Below are 19,364 nucleotides of genomic sequence, written 5' to 3'. Positions count from 1 at the left end.
TATAAATGTATCATTTATATTTTGTTTTATTTGATATACATTTTTATTTTAATATATTATATAGGGAGTTCTCCCCGTGCTTGGTGGGTTTCCTCCGGGTGCTCCGGTTTCCTCCTACATTCCAAAGACATGCTTCTAGGTTCTACTGCTAATGCTTCTACTGATTGGAGTCTCTAAATTGCCCGTAGTGTGTAATTAATGAAAGTGAATGAGTGTGTGTGTGTGCGCCCTGTGATGGGTTAGCACTCTGTCCAGGGTGTATCCTGCGTTGATGCCCGATGATGCCGGAGTTAGGGCACAGGCTCCCCATGACCCGAGTATAGCTCGGATAAGCGGTACAGACAATGAAATGGAAAAATATATTAATATTTTGGGTCTTAAGATTACTGAATCACTGAGAAATCAGTTCAGATTTAAAAAAAAAAAAGATATCGAAACCCCTCCGATGAATCAATTAAACTATATAGAATATAATAGAATGAATAGATCAGATTGGTGTATATTAATGCACTTGCTCTAATACTTTGTTGCCTAAGCTAATTCAGAGGAACTGATATGGCAGGCATTCTGTTTACATGGACTTAAAGAAGGTCAAGTGTGTTCTTGTCTGCTAAGTCTTATTCAGAAGGGACTATCAGTTAGAGGATTTGAGGATTTGAATGGTCCATTTGGCTTGTTCATGTTTTCAGTGGGGTATAAACTCCTGACAGGTGCAGCTGTTTCAAATACTGTTTATGGTCCTCACACATTGACTCACACACTTCCAAAAGGACTGGGACATGACTCCTCAGAATTCCCCACCTGTTGGGAGTGGGTGATGGGTTTGAGTTCAGATCTCACTTCACAGATTGCTCACTTCCCTGAATCAGCCATTGTGAAGCCCAAGCTAACAAATTGACTAAGGTAAGATTTTACATTCGAGCATATTTTAACTTGTGAAAGAGCTACATTTTTATTTTAGATGATGTTTTAGAATAGCTTGGGTTTTTGTTTAAGATTTAAATATAAACCATGTAAAAAATATTTTGAAGAGCTGTAATGTAATATATAATTTATAATTTTGCCACTGCATCCCCAAAAAAGACAAATCCTATTTAATTTATAATCATTTATTTAACGTGTGATTTCTGCTACAAACTGAACCACACATTAATATCCTTTCTGTTGACTGATCAGTACATACACATACTTGTAATATTATATAAGTGTGAAGACCTTTCGTATGTTTTGCTTGACAGTTGAATATGCTTATAATACAGAATCATGGTTTAAAATCTATTTTAAAATGCTAAAAATAAAATAAATCCAAATTTGGTTCCTGTATGTTCTGCGATGAAGATGCCTTATGTTTAATGTTACAGCGCCCCCTGTTGGTTGTACAGTAGTTTTGCAGCTTGCCATGTCTCAGTTTGACCAGTAAGTGTCTAGCATATCACTCATCTTTTTCTTATTCTTGACCAGTATTTCAGTGTTTTTTAATCTAATCTCTATCCAGTGCATCTCTAACCTTCATCATTTTACCCAGTAATTTTGATATTCTGAAAAGAAACTAAAAGTTTATAGACCAGATTTTTGCAAATTTAACGGCAATGTGCATTCTCTGATCAGCCATAACATTAAGGCCACCTGCCTAATATCCTTTAATCTTATGCCTCCAAAACAGCTCTGACCCGTTAAGTCGTGGACTCCACAAGAGTGTGCTGTGGTATCTGGCACCAAGACCTTAGCAGCAGATACTTACTAAATCTTATATGTTGTCAGGTGGAGCATCCATGCATCAGATTTGTTTGTCCAGCACATCCTACAGATTCTTGATCAGAATGAGATCTGGGGAATTGGGAGGCCAAATCAACTTTTTGACATCTTCCTCAAACCATTCTGAACAATTTTTGCATTGTAGCAGGGTGAATTGTCCTGCTGAAAGAGGGATGTTGTTGCCATGACAGTGCATACTTGGTCTGCAGCAATATTTAGCTAGGTGCTACTTTTCTAAGTAACATCCACATGAATGCCAGGACCAAAGGTTTCCCATCAGAATATTGCCCAGAGCATCACACTCCAATGACTTGCCTTCTTCCCAAAGTGCATCCTGGTGCCATCTCTTCCCCAAGGAAGTGACACACACACACACAGCCACATGTGAAAGAAATCTCCGTTCATCAGACCAGACCAGCTTCTTCCATTGCTCCGCGGTCCAGTTTTTAAGCTCACATACCCATTTTGGGTGCTTTCGTCGGTGGACAGGAGGCAGCATGTGTATTCTGACTGGTCTACACAGGGCTACACACACCAAGCTGTGATGCACTGTGTGTTCTGACACTTCTTTCATAGCCAGCATTAACTTTTTTGAGCTACAGTAGTTTTCTGTGGGATTGGAAAAGACAGTCTAATCATTGCTACCCACGTGAATAATATTGGTTGCCCATGACCCTGTCGTTGGGTCACCAGTTGTCCTTCCTTGGACACTTTTGGCATGTACTAACCACTGAATACTGAGAACACCAAACAAGACCTGCTGTTTTGGAGATGCTCTGACCCAGTCATCTAGCCATCACAATTTGACCTGTGTCAAAGTCACTCAGGTCCTAACACTCGCCCATTTTTCTTGCTTCTAACACACTTTGAGAACTGACTGTTCACTTGATGCCTAATATATCCCACCCCTTGGCAGTTGGCATTGTAGCGATATAATCAAAGATTTTCATGTCAAGTGTTTTTATTTTATGCTTGACCTGTGTGTGTGTCATGGCTGTGCTGGTGAAAGAGATCATCAGAGATCAGATATTTTTTCGCATCAATAGTACAATTCATTACATACTCTGTAGTATCCTTTCACTTAAGTCACTTCACCTCAGCGTTTTGCTGCCCACAGATCGGATGATAAGGACTCCCTGGACCTCCATGACAATCCTCCTGTTCCTGACAACATAGTGAAGGAGGATAACAACACAGTAGGTTCAGTAGCCCCCTATCCTAGCTAGCTTGTTATCCCTGTATCAGCAGCTGGTTGTGTCTGTCGTTGCTTTGAAATATATTTCGGAGCAAAAATCAAAACCCCATTCTTCAAATCTTTGCTAAGAATGATATCAGAGTTATTTTTATATTCCCATGTGTGAAAGAAAGGTCAGGTCATGCACTGGACAGTGTACTTGGGAGGTGAAAACAGATCACAGGCAGCAACAGGGCCTTCTCAAAATGGAGGCTCTCAATAGATTTCAGATATTCTTTGCATGTTAGTCATCACAGGGTCAAATCTCTGAAATATTTCAGGCATATCAGGTGTTCTCAAACTCTGTAGCTAGGGACCTAATGTTTATTTCATGAGCACTATTTAAATGTGTACAGTTCTATTTTGTTTATTAGAGCCATAGAGGGTTTTTTTTTATTTTTATTAATTAATGTACATTCCACTGGCACAACACATTAGGTCAGAGTTGACATTATTTACAGGCTATTATTTTCGCGTTATTGGGGTTTAGATTAAACGCATTTAACATTTAAAATAAATTTAGATTTAGAAATAAATATTTTAAATTGAAAATATGGTCTGTATGGACTGTCTTTTTTGTTCAATGTGGAATCAAGCAGTTGTAATGGTTGAGGAAATATTTACACGCAAGTGGTTCACACCAGAATTTTTTTATTTCTTCATTTCTTGTTATTTCTTCTCCCATAAGACAGCAAAGCAGATTGTGCCCAATAATAGACTGTAGATATAATAATATGCTAGTTTTAACACAGTCTTATAATGGTGCATGTGTGGCAATGGGTTTTAATCCCACTACTGGAGATGTCACACCTCTGTGTGATTTGTTCTCTCAGGTCTACTTTATCTACGATGAAGAGGTAGAGGAAGAAGAGAAGGAGAAGCCTCCACCACCGGAACCAGTTAAACCCATCAATAATAAACCACACAAGTTTAAAGACCATTATTGCAAGGAGCTCCAATTCTGTGATGTGTGTGCACGCATGATTGTTCGTAAGTCTGATTCGGTGCCATATTCCTGGGTTGTTTTTTTTGGCTATGAGATGTTTAATCACTATTTTCTGTTTTGCAGTTAACAATAAATTTGCACTGAGGTGTAAAAACTGCAAGACCAATATTCATCATCAGTGTCAGAGCTACGTCGAATTCCAGCAGTGCTTTGGGAAAATTGTGAGTAGTAATAATATACTGGTATGCTTGTCTCATATAAAGTAAATTTAATAATAAATGAACTACTTCTGTATGCCCTGCTCTGTATGCTGTTGTGGACTTCTTTATTGCACTTCTCTCTCTCTCTCTCTCTCTCTCTCTCTCAGCCTCCAGGTTTTAGACGGGCATACAGCTCTCCTCTCTACAGCAGTCAGCAGAATGCCACGATTAAAGAGCTGCTTCCATTCTGTACATGGTTTACCTTCTCAAGTCTCACACAGTCTTCATTAGTCTCACCTAAACCCAGTCTGGTTGTTATATTGATTGATAATATTGTTCTTTTTGGGTTTTTAAAATTTTTATAAACTTTCTCTACAGCACAGTCTAACCGCACTGACCCAGTCTTTGAGACTCTGCGTATTGGGGTCATCATGGCCAATAAGGAAAGGAAGAGAAGATCAGAAGATCAGAAGAAAAACGTAAGGTCTTTAATAAAGTGAGAGAGAAGTGTTTGTATTTATTACTCAACACAAATGGCGAACTCTTCTACTGTCCTAGATGATGATGATAATGGAAGAAGAGGAATCCCAACCTAAAGCTAAAGAAGGGGAAGGAGAGACCTGTTAGTAATGCTTACAGATTTTATAGTAATTTGTTACAAATGCTAACAATGTTTAAATAAAAAGATAGTCAGTGTAACAAAAGCCCACAACTCTGCCTAGGGAGCCAAGAGATGGAAAAGAAGGACAAAACCACAGATGATAAGGTCAGAGACTACAGCCCAGCTCTAATCATCATGCTGAAAACTATTTGGGACAGCTTCATTTGACCCGGATGTGGACATAAATTAAGATTTATGGTGTGTTACAGATGAAGAAAACTCAGCTGGGCAAACTTGGAGTCTTCTCTCAGTCACACTACTACTTGGCCCTGTACTGTTTTAAAGCCATTGAGAAAGATGACCTGGACCTGCAGTAAGTGAAAATAAAGTCCAGCCTAGCTGATTTTATGCTTTCTAGCTTATATACTCCCCTCATAATTAAAGCTATCATTGAATCTGTCATGTGTTTGTGTTCAGGTCTGTCTTTGCTCAGTAACAGAGTTTATCCTTAATTACCTGTGTGTGTTTCAGTCCTGGGGATCATGTAACAGTGATAGATGATTCCAATGAGGAGTGGTGGAGAGTAAGTTTTCAATTATTTAATGTTAAACATTATTATATTGACTTATTGATTACTCAGAATATGTGTTGATGCATTTTCTGTAACAGCAGCACTGACAGGAGTTCCAACAAAGGATGGATGGATGGATGGATGGATGGATAGATAGATAGAGATACACACACACACACACACACACACTATATTGCCAAAAGTATTCGCTCACCCATAATCAGAATCAGGTGTTCCAATCACTTCCATGGCCACAGGTGTATAAAATCAAGCACCTAGGCATGCAGACTGTTTTTACAAACATTTGTGAAAGAATGGGTCGCTCTCAGGAGCTCAGTGAATTCCAGCGTGGAACTGTGATAGGATGCCACCTGTGCAACAAATCCAGTCGTGAAATTTCCTCGCTCCTAAATATTCCACAGTCAACTGTCAGCTGTATTATAAGAACGTGGAAGTGTTTGGGAACGACAGCAACTCAGCCACGAAGTGGTAGGCCACGTAAACTGACGGAGCGGGGTCAGCGGATGCTGAGGTGCATAGTGCGAAGAGGTCGCCAACTTTCTGCAAAGTCAATCGCTGCAGACCTCCAAACTTCATGTGGCCTTCAGATTAGCTCAAGAACAGTGCGCAGAGAGCTTCATGGAATGGGTTTTCATGGCCGAGCAGCTGCATCCAAGCCATACATCACCAAGTGCAATGCAAAGCGTCGGATTCAGTGGTGTAAAGCACACCGCCACTGGACTCTAGAGCAGTGGAGACGCGTTCTCTGGAGTGACGAATCGAGCTTCTCCATCTGGCAATCTGATGGACGAGTCTGGGTTTGGCGGTTGCCAGGAGAACGGTACTTGTCTGATTGCATTGTGCCAAGTGTAAAGTTTGGTGGAGGGGGAATTATGGTGTGGGGTTGTTTTTCAGGAGCTGGGCTTGGCCCCTTAGTTCCAGTGAAAGGAACTCTGAATGCTTCAGCATACCAAGACATTTTGGACAATTTCATGCTCCCAACTTTGTGGGAACAGTTTGGAGCTGGCCCCTTCCTCTTCCAACATGACTGTGCACCAGTGCACAAAGCAAGGTCCATAAAGACATGGATGACAGAGTCTGGTGTGGAGGAACTTGACTGGCCTGCACAGAGTCCTGACTTCAACCCGATAGAACACCTTTGGGATGAATTAGAGCGGAGACTGAGAGCCAGGCCTTCTCGTCCAACATCAGTGTGTGACCTCACAAATGCGCTTCTGGAAGAATGGTCAAAAATTCCCATAAACACACTCCTAAACCTTGTGGACAGCCTTCCCAGAAGAGTTGAAGCTGTTATAGCTGCAAAGGGTGGACCGACGTCATATTGAACCCTATGGATTAGGAATGGGATGTCACTTAAATTCATATGCGAGTCAAGGCAGGTGAGCGAATACTTTTGGCAATATAGTGTAGATAGATAGATTCTTGGCTGGTGATTAAACGCTTTCGCATATGATAACAGGGACTAACTTTTATTTTCTGCAACATTAGATGTATCTACAAAAGGATAAAATATATGTCTTTAATGTTTAATAAGCCTAAAAAATGCATCATGGGAATTTGATTCACTTGGTGTATATCATTATTCTATGCATCTGATGCAGTTGCACTCTTTAAACACCAGAGGTCCCAATCTGCACTGTTCATAATACACTATACTGCCAAAGGTTTTGGGACACCCCGCCATATCATTGAATTCAGGTGTTGGTCTTGGCCCCTTAGTTCCAGTGAAAGGAACTCTTAATGCTTCAGCATACCAAGACATTTTGGACAATTTCATGCTCCCAACGTTGTGGGAACAGTTTGGGGATGACCCCTTCCTGTTCCAACATGACTGTACACCAGGGCACAAAGCAAGGTCCATAAAGACATGGATGAGAGAGTTTGGTGTGGAGGAACTTGACTGGCCTTCACGGAGTCCTGACCTCAACCTGACAGAACACCTTTGGGATGAATCAGAGTGGAGACTGTGAGCCAGACCTTCTCCTCCAACATCAGTGCCTGACCTCACAAATGCACTTCTAGAGGAAGGGTCAGAAATTCCCATAAACACACTCCTAAACCTTGTGGAAAGCCTTCCCAGAAGAGTTGAGGCTGCTATATTTGCAAAGGGCGGACCAACTCCAAATTACATTCATGTGCATGTACAGGCAGACGTCCCAAAACTTTTGGCGAAATATAGTGTATATACATCAAGCATGCCGACTGATCGGCTATAGCATAGCATTTACTATATAACAGTTTAAAAGTTAAAAAGTTACAATATTAAACCTCTGTTGCTATTTTTGATTTATTTAATTATGTATAATTAATATATATTATATGTATACTGATATAAATGCACACTGTGTTGAATTGTTTATTATATAGTATATAAAAGTTGTTTTTTTTATTTATAATTTATCTTCATCAAAACTTTATTCAAAATATTCTGATCATCTAATTGAATCATGAAGCCAGTATTGTGAATTGAATTGAATTATAACCACAGTGTATTGTTACTCACCTAATTATGATTGATTATAGAATGCAGTTATGAATGCAGTATGGGGGTGTGTCTGTTGCAGGGTAGAATTGGAGAGAAATCCGGATTCTTCCCGGCAAACTACATCATCCGTGTGCGCTCAGGGGAGAGTGTGTACAAGGTCACACGCTCCTTTGTGGGGAATCGCGAGATGGGCCAAATCACACTGAAAAAAGACCAGGTTGGAATTGTCTCACGCATCCAATCCGACATGTGTACACTGAACATACTAATGAGTTGTGCAATGTTTTATAGGTACACCAACTATACCTGGTCTAGTCAGTGACCCAGTTAGTGTTTGTCTGTATATGTTTCGTTGTTAATCCTGAAATCATTGTATCTTGTTTAGATTGTGGTGAAGAAAGGAGAGGAGGTCAATGGCTATATGAAGGTCAGCACCGGGCGCAAACTTGGCTTTTTCCCTGCAGACATTCTTCAGGAGATTTGAGTGTGCGTGTGTGTGTGTATGTGTGTGTGTGTGCTTGTGTGTGCGTGTGTATGTGTGCGCTTGTGTGTGAGGGAGAGAGACAGTGTATCTATATCTCCTTATCTCAATGACTAACACAATTCTCTTCATTGACCGGCTGCATGTTTTCTGGCTTTTGGTTGTAGCTAACATGGGTTTTAAGGCAATAAAGCTGATTAAGCTTCATTTGATCATTAGTCACTTCTTGTAATTGTCTCAGCAAATTTGTGTGTGTGTGTGTGTGTTGAGGGGACAGGTTAATACCATGGTCAGTGTAAAGTAATACAGAAATTGCTATGCTGTGTGTGTGTGTCTGTGTTTGTGTATTATTTATTGTTAAAAATGGCTTATTACAGTACTTTCACAATGCATGATGTGCAGCATGGGGATGCAGTGGGTAGCAATTCTGCCTCACAGCTCTGTGATCACCTAATTTCATCTTAGGTTACTTTCTGTGTGCATGTTTTTCCTCCCACTGTCTAAAACAGCAAGGTGGGTTGGTATCTAAAATTGCCCCTAGGTATGCGTGTGTGTGTGTGTTTTCTAAGATGGATTGGAATCCCATTCAGGGTGTATTAATAGCCCAGTGTTCCTGGGATAAACTCTGGTTCCACCGTGACCCTGGCCATGATAAAGGATTTACTGAAGTTGATGAATGATGACAATATGCATCACACTGTTTACACTTCCTAAGACAGCATCAGCAAAGCAGTTGTGTCATGTTTAATAAAAATGCAACAAATTTGAAGGATCTCTTTGCCTTATACTAGCTCTTTATGCTTTACACAAGCTACAATTAGCTGGCTTACTCAACTTGACCCAGCTGACAGACATTATTGTCTAAAGGGAACTGCTATTAATTGATTTCATTTATAATTGATCCAGTTTATGCTCTTAAAGATTATGGTATCATCAGTGATTATCCTCATCACTGTCTACCTTGTTTTGTTACTTAAGTCACAAACTGCTCTCTGCCTGATCTTACACTGATGCTCAAAAAATTGCTGATTGATTCAGTAAATTCTGCACTGCTGACAACATTTCTCATATTTTGTTAGTTGATTCAACCATTATAAAACTTTGACTATGTAAGCATTTTTATCTGATGGTGCATTTGTCTCACTGACATTTAGATATCTGATTTAAAAATGGTCCTGATTACACATATCTGTATCATTATCACCTTTGGATATCAAATGGACTTGTGGCCCTGTGTGAGGAAATCATACCAGCAATGTTTTAGACATCTTTAGTCAGACCATGTTTGTTAAACTGGCTCCCGTCCCACTGAGATCTCTGAGTATATGTAGGTTTTCTTAAAGCAGAGATGTCAAAGTACATTATAGGCCAAAAAAACCTCAACAAAGGTCAAAAACCCAGTGGGTTTTGTGACATATCTTGCATTAATGTTTAATATAAAGCCATTTTTGTGAACAATTCAGTAAAGAGTCAGGTTGTGTTAAAAACCTACTGACGTTCCTCAAATTATATTATGCCATAACTTATCGTATTAAAGATTTATTTTCATAACATACTTGCCCAACATTTCTCTCTCTCCAAATCTTTTTCTTTCAGCCTCCCTCTTTCCTCCATCAGGACTTCCATCTTCACTCACAATCTCAGTTTTTATCTCTTTTTTTTTATCCCCCAAATTTTGTCAGGTTTTAATCATTTAAAGTGTGTCTGTGCGTCATAATAGTATGTTAAAATCCTGTGCACATGTGCATGCAAATACATAACCACACGGCTCATCTTCCTGTCAGCAGCAGGGCATGAAGCATGCACAGGTAAATATTAAGATTCAGAAGTCGCATGATTGGCTGACAGCAGCCCTCTTCAGATACGGGTCACATCCTGTGGATGGCTGGCTTCGTGCTGTTCGGCAGAGGACACGCCAGGGTGACCTCAGAGCTGCTGTGTCATATTTGACTTATGACCTCTGTCAGTTCAGGTAGACAGAAGTTAAGGGGCAAAGTGAAGATAAATCAAGAGGAGTGAAGTGTGAGAAGTAAACAACTTAATAATAATAATACAGTGATTTTATTAGTATTGTTTCAGAAAGTGCTCAAATATATACATATTTCTAATTAATATTTTGTCTAGGTACTAATCACCTTTCCTCACAGAACAGCTGCATTCATCTATTTGATGCCAAACATATCCAAAATGTTCTATACCGGATTCAAATCTGGTGACTGGGATGGCTGATGAAGTACACTAAACTTATTGTCATGTTCATGGAACCAGTTTGAAATGCTTTACAACATGGTGCATTGGCTTGTTGCCCTGATGGCCATAATAGCCATTTTATGATATGTGAATTGTTGAATAAATGGATGCACATGGTCAGAAACAATACTCAGATAGGATGTAGCATCCATCCATTCATTCATTCTCTACACCGCTTATCATAGTGGGTCACAGGGAACGTGGAGTCTATCCCAGGAAGGCAGAGTACAGCCTGGACAGGATGCCAATCTATCACAGGGCACAATCTTACACACTCACACACCCATTCACACACTATGGACAATTTAGAGATGCCAATCAGCCTATAACCCATGTCTTTGGCCTGGAGGAGGACACTGGAGTACCTGGAGTAAACCCCTAACACAAGAAGAACATGCTAACCCCACCTACACAAACAGCCGAGATGGGAATCGAAACCGCAACCCTAGAGGTGTGAGGCAAACGTGCTCACCAGCAGATGTGGCATTCAAATGAGGCTTTATTGGTATTAAGAGGACTGACATCACCACCTCTACCAGTCTGCATTGTGGTCACAAGGAGGTTGGGTGCATGCTGTTGATGGCAAATTTGGACAAGTGAAATTTATCTTACATTGAAATTGATGGCATTTAGCAGATGTCCTTACCCAATGTGACTTACATTTATCTCCTTTATACAACTGAGCTGTTGAGGGTTAAAGGCCTTGCTCAAGGATTCGATCAAGCAAACCAGATGGCGTTTTTCCAAACTTCATCTGTCCATTTTTTGTGAGTTTGTGCCCACTATAGCCTCAGATTCCTGTTCTTTGGTGAGGGGAGCCTCAAGGTTCTGTGTGTTTTTGAGAAGCTTTTTTGCTCACCTAGCTGTAAAGAGTGATTATTTGAGTTACAGTACCCTGCCTAGCCACTCTCCTCTCTTATCATCATGATGTTTCAGCTCAGAGAACTCACCAGTCTTAACCAACCAGAACTTTGCACCAGTCTTAGTAAACTCTATAAACTATTTTGCATAAAAATCTGGTCTGTCTGACCCCAACGACCATGCCATGGTCAGTCACTGAGACTATTTGCTTCTCATTCTGATGTTTGATGTGAACATTAACTGAAGCTTTCCTGCATGATTTTGTAAATTGTGCTGCTTTAATGATTGGTTGGTTTGGATAATTACATAAAATGATTTTATTATTTGTTGTTTAGTTTATTTATTCATCCATTTGATCATTTGTTTCTTTGTTCATTCATTCATTTTTCTATTTATTGTTTAACACTAGATGACGCTGTTGTCTCTTGTTCTTCATTGTGCTCCTGTGACCATTGATCTAACCAGATCCCTGTTTCTCTCTCTCTCTCTCTCTCTCTCTCTCTCTCTCTCTCACACTCACACACACACACACACACACACACACACACATGCTTTTGTTTGTACTCTAGCCATAACATCTTTCACCTTCCTTCTTTCATTTCCAGAGCAAATCTATAACCTGTTTGTTCAGCTCTTGTGAAACGTTGCTCCTGCAGGTTTCATGTGAACAGAGCAAACACACGCTTGTCACTCCTTCCGTCTGACTCCAGTCATGTGTATTTCTAAAACCCAGACTTGAACAAAGCAGACATTTAAGTTGTTAAGGCTGTAGAGCTAGGTTATTTTGTTAAAATGAGGCTGGACTATGTGGCTGTTATTAATTAAGTTATACAAGACTGACTTGTGAGCTTGGAAAACTTGTGTGATTTCTTTGTGGAGGGTGGAATAAAAAAAAAAAACTTCAGCAGTTTATTGTTTATACACAAAGGGGAATGCACATCATGCTCTGATTCACCATGGGCTGAGATAATTACAGTGAGCAGATGAGGTGCCTAAAAGGATGTTCAATAATTAGCAGGCAAGTATGTTTAAAAATAAAAAATAAAAAAGAAGGAGATATAAATGGAAACAGTTTAATAAATCACAGAGTGGACACTGGTATTTTTCTGCAAAGCCAAGACACTCCAATTTGGCTTATTAAATTTACTTTCCCTTGAGTTACAGAGTTACACATACAGTGTGATGCTGGAAAGATGTAAATGTTATCTGGCAGTACAGAGGTGATGCTTGCACTTTTTTTTTCTTTTTAAAGTTTGGACCTATCTCTGATACCTTAAGCTGTAGAGTTCTAGTTAAGGGATCCCCAGAGTGACAACCGTAGAAGGATTTTTTTATTTATTTATTTATTTATTATGTATTTTATTGTGTTAGTTTTTTGTTTGCTTGAGTATTTCAGCTCAGAATCATAGGTGTGCAGTGAGCTGTCTATTCTAAATGATGGATAATCTTAAATGAATGAATAAATTCACCTGCTATATTTAATGTTTTCCCTCTCCAAGCCGTGTTTATACAGTAACTATTTCTGGCGAGACTGGTCCCGTGTTTGGGTCGCCTCGACATGTAAACTTAGGTTCCTAATGGTTAATGCGTTTTTATGCTCAAACATATGATTGCATTCAAAAGCCTGTCCATCCACTGGTGCTTCAAATCATATTACGTGTCCAAACAAAATCCATCCATCTACGCTCTGAGCCACTTTTAGGCTTTGAAAAATGCTACAAATGTGTTTAGAAACTAGGCTAATAGAATAAAAGTATTTCTCACGGCAAGGTACGGGATCGAGCCGATATTGATTTTAGCACATTGTTTCAGAGCCTCTTGTCCGCTCCATTAATGTTTCTCTTCTCCAGTCCCTCAAAGCCACCAAACTACATTATGGCATTAGAGAACAGAATCAGTTATTTTTACATGTACTTTTTTTCCCCGCTTCTGTTGAAGCTGTTGCATTATCTTTATGCAAGTGAATGTGTGTGTGTGTCCAATGTGTCCTCTCTCTCTCTCTCTCTCTCTCTCTCGTGCTCTCGTGCTCTCTCTTTTTCTGTAGCTGTTTTGCCAAACCCTGTAATGGTTGAATCTATGAGGCATAATATTAAATCTCTGACACGGCTCTTTGGGAAATTGTTGGAGGAAAAAAAACGTTCTTATTCTGTCTCATTTTTCACTGTGGCTGAATTCAATTATCTAATATGATTTGTATGCTTATTAATTTTCATTATTCATATATTCCAAGTGGCTTTGCAAATGCAGGCACGTTAACAATATTTCCGAGTGTTCGTAGAGGGAAATGGGTAATGACACTGAGATTCGTTAGATGACCAGAGAGAGCGGTGGATGTTCTGCCGGTGGTGAGGTGAGTCACCTGGAGTGAAACACCACCAGAAATCCAGTGGCGCTCTGACAGTCTACTGCTCCAGTCAAGACTCCAAGACATGGAGGATTCAATTCTCGCCCTGACTCACACTCGACAATCTGTCTCTCAGTCTCGTTTTTTTCCTCCCCATCTATCTATCTATCTGTCTGTCTTTCTGTATCTTTTTCGGTCTCTGTCTCTCACACAGACACACATGCTCTCATTAATGATCCTCAATAATAACATCAGTATGATCAAGAGAGACAGAGGAGGTGTTAGGGTGAAGACAGAAGTTGCTACACACACCACACTGAAGAGGCCTGTAGGGACGAAGGCCTGGAGAGAAGGCTGCAGGGATAGGAGCAATTAAGAGCACCGGAGTCACACACGTTCACCATTGCAGACGAGACCACACACACACACCTGCCCGCAATGTGGCTTTGTGCCCCTGAGGAGTGCCGGTAAGAGTTTGTGTGACAGTGTGAGCGATTGTCATCATTAGCATTATTTATTCGCTAAGCACAGGCTCACTGCAGGGCCAGGACTAATAGAATTCAGGAATTACAATGAGAAAGTAAGTGTGTGTGTATGTGTGTGTGTGAGAGAGAATCTGTAAATGTGCATGCATGTATTGCCTTTTCCTCCCTGCTGCACAACCCTGTCAAGAAACCTAGTGAAAGCCATAGTGAAAATATTTTCTCGATTTTAGTGTCTCTGCAAGGTGCCATTTTTTTCAGCTTTTTCACATTTTGCCATATTCATATTTTGTATTGTTCCTGCTTGGCTTTGTTAAGGTTATCTATTCATATATTCATCCTAAGAAACAGGTAGTTAAAGATTGGTTGGTGAGGTGTTTGAGAAGTTTGCACTCTACATGCGATTAAACAAATAGACAACCATTAAACCTACTTTGTCCTATTTCTATATATTGAGGTAACGCATTTATAATGACATTTATAAACTGGTTGCTAATGCCTATTAATATAGAAGCAATGCTTTGTAAATGATTAATAAAGTATGTACTCATGCTTAACTGTGCAGTTAATATAAAGCGTTACCCATATTTATTTTTGATTTCAAGCTTTACAAGCTTTTTTTTTTTATTCTATTGGCAGATCATTTTGCTTCTTTTTAGAAATAAATGCTGAAAATGTGCACACTTACCAGCCAGTAGAGTAAGACTATTGGAATCTTGAAAATAGTGTAATAATAAAACATGTAAATAGAAAAAAAAAATAAAACAAGTTAGTCTATATTCAAGATATCTGGATTTGCTACAATGAATCTTTTTGCTTTGTTTTTCTGTTATTATTTTTATTGATGAGTGGGAAAATGGCTCCTTTACTAGGTATGTGCAGATTAATTTCATTTACACTGTGGAGATGCCAAAAAGTGCTAAAGAAAATGATTTATACAAAATTTATAAGTGTGAAAAAATAGATGTTGGTTAATGCAAGACTAAGCAAGCTCTGAGATTGATGTTTGATGCTTTCTACTGATTATTTACCCGGAAACCTTCTCAAGCTCAATCAAAACAAGTGTGAGTTCTGCTAATATACAAAATCTGTCTGTAAATCTTCTGCAGTAACTGGTTTTTAAGGTCAGTGTCACTGTGAAACCAGAGCTTATCCTTGGAATAAAGGGTACAAGGCAGGAATAAACCCTGAATGGGACACCAGTCTGTTTTTCCCAATGTTCCCTTTTCCTGAGCAAAACCTATTTCTATTGAGCAGACCCTTGTGCCACTGGAGCAGAAACACCCCACGACTGCAGCTGCTCTGGATTATATGTTTCACACCCAATGTAACTCCAGGGAGCCTGGAGCTGTTAGGAGGCAACTGAGTCACCAGTCTGAACAAAAATTAAAACATGTATATTAATTAAAATGAATAATTATACAATTTTAAAATACTTATTAGAGCACAATAATGAGTGGAGCTCATATATGTATTATTACATTTATAGGTAACACTTTACATAAATAATCATGCACTGACTGACCTGAATTAATACTTATGTTAGTATAAGCTAATGTTCAGTTAAGGCATGCACAAATCATGAACTAATGAAGAGCTAACCTTAACTATGATGTGAGACTTACACTGTATTGCCAAAAGTTTTGGGACACCCCTCCAAATCATTGAATTCAGGTGTTGGTTTTCAGGGGTTGGGCTTGGTCTCCTTAGTTCCAGTGAAAGGAACTCTTAATGCTTCAGCATACCGAGACATTTTGGACAATTTCCTGCTCCCAACTTTGTGGGTACAGTTTGGGGATGACCCCTTCCTGTTCTAACGTGACTGCACACCAGTGCGCAAAGCAAGATCCATAAAGACATGGATGAGAGAGTTTGGTGGGGAGGAACCACAGCAAACTCAGCAGAGACTGTGTCCCAAAACGTTTGGCAATATAGTGTATGTATTCATGAATGAAGAACAACCACCTTAGGTAAACTAAATAAGCATGCTCTATAAGAAAGAATAGGAATTAAATGTGCAAATTGTTTATATAATTTGCCGTATGCAGCTGCGTACACTCAGTGGATGGTGCCGGATTACTTTTATAATATACATTAAATCCTCCTTATCGAATAAATAAAAAAGATGCTGTTTCTCTTCACTGTAGTACTATTCAGTGCTCTGTAATGGCTCTTTAGTCTTTTATACATAGGAAATGTTTTAGTTTACACCAACATGTAAATGAATATATGAAATGAAACATGTACTTAAGGTGGTCGTTATTCACTCGTGAATTCAGGCTCATGTCGTAGTTCATTATTTGAACATCATTGGTTCATATTTGTTCATATGTATTGTTGCTTTTCCAGTTTAAACAGACTTGGCTCACTGTTTGTTGGACCCTTTTGTGCAGTTTGTGAAGAGATCTGTGATCATTTGTAGCTCAGTGTTTCAGGGTCTGCGTGTAAGTGATAGAGCTATGAGCTGAATGAGCCATCTACACACACACACACACACACACATACACAGAGTGCTCATATCTCAAGTGTGTCTCAGCTTGAGACTATCTGGTTGTACAGAATGTCAGAATATCACAAAGTAAATAAAGAAACTCAGTTCATTTTTGCACTGTAATCATTCATTCACCTACACAATGCTGTATTCAAATGCAAATGGAATTAGGTGAATAAATCTTCTCCAGTTTTTGTCAGGTAATGTGAGAAACAGCACTTCAGGGTGTGCAGGAGTCAATATAGTGTGGTGTAAAGATTACACACTGATCAGCACTGTTGAAATATGACATGCTTAAATATTCACTAGTTCCTATGATGACAAAAGCATTGATGATGATGATGTTACACATTTGATTTTAGAACACTAGCTTGTGGTTAGTACACTAATCAAGTGCTTGATGCTGGCATGCTTCCTCATTACTAACATCAGTACAACATGTAGAACTCTAGATGAGAGCTGAAGTGCTCTGTGGTTAGTACACTAGATACTAAAGTGCTTTATGGGCAGTAGACTAGGTGCTGAAGTGCTCTGTAGTTTGAGCATAAGTCATGACTCCAGAGAGGCCTCAGGGGCCAAACTCTAGCTGAGAGACTCGATCTTTTCCTACACTTAATCGATATTGTGGCCTCGATAGGCGAGAGTGGAGCGGTTGGGATTGGGGGATGAAGGATGAGAGTGGGGTTACATTTAGTCACACAGGACTCTTGCATATCATAGCTGACTTGGGTTTTTCAGAAGACAGCAGAAAAGAGAGAGAGAGATAATGAGGCTCAGAAGGAAGAAAAGTCAGAGGAGAGCTGCTGCGCTAGACCACAGGAGAGAAAAGAAAGGAGAAAAGAAGCCTCTCTCTGACCAGGTCAGCACACACCAAACACAACTCAGCTTTTTCCTTTTCTGTTGTGTTTTTATTGCTGTTATCCTTTATTTTTGTCTATACAGTACTCTGTAGCACGCTGGTCTTTGACTAAAGACACTTGTCATTATTATTATATATGGCTCAATCCCTGATTTGGACTTTGGTTTTAAAACTGAATACAACCACAACGAAAAAGCTTTTTTAAAAAATCTGACCGCGTGATCTGTTCAGTCTGAGTAATGTACTTTATTTTTTGCATTGTCATTTATTTTATTTGACACTTGTCTTCCTAATGGACACTTTTTGTTAAATCGTCTTTGACCTCTGTTCTGCATAATTGGTCTTATCTTATCTTACCCTACCCTGTCCTGTCCTATCCAATCCTATCCTACCCTATCCTGCCCTACCCTATCCTATCCTATCCTATCCTATCCTATCCTATCCTATCCTATCCTACCTTACCCTACCCTACCCTACCCTACCCTACCCTACCCTGTCCTGTCCTGTCCTGTCCTGTCCTGTCCTATCCTATCCTATCCTATCCTATCCTGCCCTACCCTACCCTACCCTACCCTGTCCTGTCCTGTCCTGTCCTGTCCTATCCTATCCTATCCTATCCTACCCTACCCTACCCTACCCTACCCTACCCTGTCCTGTCCTGTCCTACCCTACCCTACCCTACCCTGTCCTGTCCTGTCCTGTCCTGTCCTGTCCTGTCCTATCCTATCCTATCCTATCCTACCCTACCCTACCCTACCCTACCCTACCCTATCCTATCCTATCCTATCCTATCCTATCCTGTCCTATCCTATCCTCAGTTACATCCCTGCAGTAAATGTTTTATCCTGGTCAGAGTCACTGTGGTTTAAATAGCTTTAATAATTTGTTTCTGCTTTAAAAAAAAAATAGAAGCAGTACTGCAGACAGGTGTGTGAGAGGGAATTTAAAAAAAAGTGCAGACTAGTGCACAGAGAACAGTGCCAGTTTGAGCTCCTTTAAGTCAGCCTATAGATGTAAAATAACTTTCCATTGCTGAGGCTTCACTTCCTCTATGACTTTAAGCTACAACATGGTGTGTGCTTGTTACAAAATCCCGGCCCTGAAGAGCTCAAGTAGTTCAGCTCTCCTTCTTTATCAAGCAGATGGTACTGACGCAACTCAAAATACACACTTCACATTTCTCAGAGCTCAGTAAGTTCCATCCCTACTGTTTCCTATGTTTTTGTTTTTACACTGCACCTTCATTTCTTCTTCCAGCACTAAAAAATGTGTGATCTGTACCTTGCTTATCATAACACCAAGGCAATGTTATGGTGTATGTACAATGCGTGTGGATGTTCCTCTCCTCTCCTCTCCTCTCCTCTCTTTGTGTCTCTCAGTGGCATCACGTCACACAAGCCTTTCCTTTTCTGTGCTGTCAGAGCGTGTGTGTGAGTGATGGTGGAGCGCTGATGGCGAGTGTGAGAATTGACGGATGCCTGTGACAGGCAGATGGTTTTGGTTGTTGTCTCTTTAATCACTGCGACTAGGCTAGGCATGGAAGGCAGGGGTTTGTCTCGTCATGGAAACACAAACAGGAGACAAATTTATCCTCGACTCCCTCTCACTCATTTCTTCTGTCTCTTGTGCCATTTTTATATTTTTCATTCCTTCCCCCCTCCTCACACGTGAGCGAGAGCTAGAGAGAGCAAATGATACAGGGTAAAATAGTGTTTTTAGAGAAAGGAGAGGGCGAGAACAAGAGAGGCTGATAGGTCTTGTAACATGAGAGAGGGGGTGGAAG

At 39.9% G+C, this 19,364-nt stretch overlaps 1 protein-coding gene across 1 annotated transcript; it reads left to right on the top strand.

The window, feature by feature from the left end:
- Positions 1-92: 92 nt before the first annotated feature.
- Positions 93-14,430, top strand: LOC131361696 (SH3 and cysteine-rich domain-containing protein 3-like). Its single transcript, XM_058403169.1, has 13 exons — positions 93-903; positions 1,362-1,416; positions 2,873-2,951; positions 3,823-3,979; positions 4,059-4,156; positions 4,303-4,384; positions 4,514-4,614; positions 4,694-4,757; positions 4,858-4,901; positions 5,006-5,109; positions 5,268-5,319; positions 7,893-8,030; positions 8,199-14,430. Exons 2-13 carry the CDS (start codon positions 1,400-1,402, stop codon positions 8,295-8,297), a joined length of 1,035 nt encoding a protein of 344 aa, XP_058259152.1. The 5' UTR covers positions 93-903; positions 1,362-1,399; the 3' UTR covers positions 8,298-14,430.
- Positions 14,431-19,364: the final 4,934 nt, after the last annotated feature.

The sequence above is a fragment of the Hemibagrus wyckioides genome, linkage group LG11 (genome assembly GCF_019097595.1).
Source record: "Hemibagrus wyckioides isolate EC202008001 linkage group LG11, SWU_Hwy_1.0, whole genome shotgun sequence".
Classification (NCBI taxonomy): domain Eukaryota; kingdom Metazoa; phylum Chordata; class Actinopteri; order Siluriformes; family Bagridae; genus Hemibagrus; species Hemibagrus wyckioides.
The sequence above is the reverse complement of the archived record's forward strand: the minus strand, read 5'-3'. Positions and strand labels throughout refer to the sequence as shown.

Coding starts and splice junctions, on each gene's coding strand:
- LOC131361696 (XM_058403169.1), top strand. Junction 4,758..4,857: donor AGAAGGGGAAGGAGAGACCT/GTTAGTAATGCT, acceptor AACTCTGCCTAG/GGAGCCAAGAGATGGAAAAG. Junction 8,031..8,198: donor TCACACTGAAAAAAGACCAG/GTTGGAATTGTC, acceptor TATCTTGTTTAG/ATTGTGGTGAAGAAAGGAGA.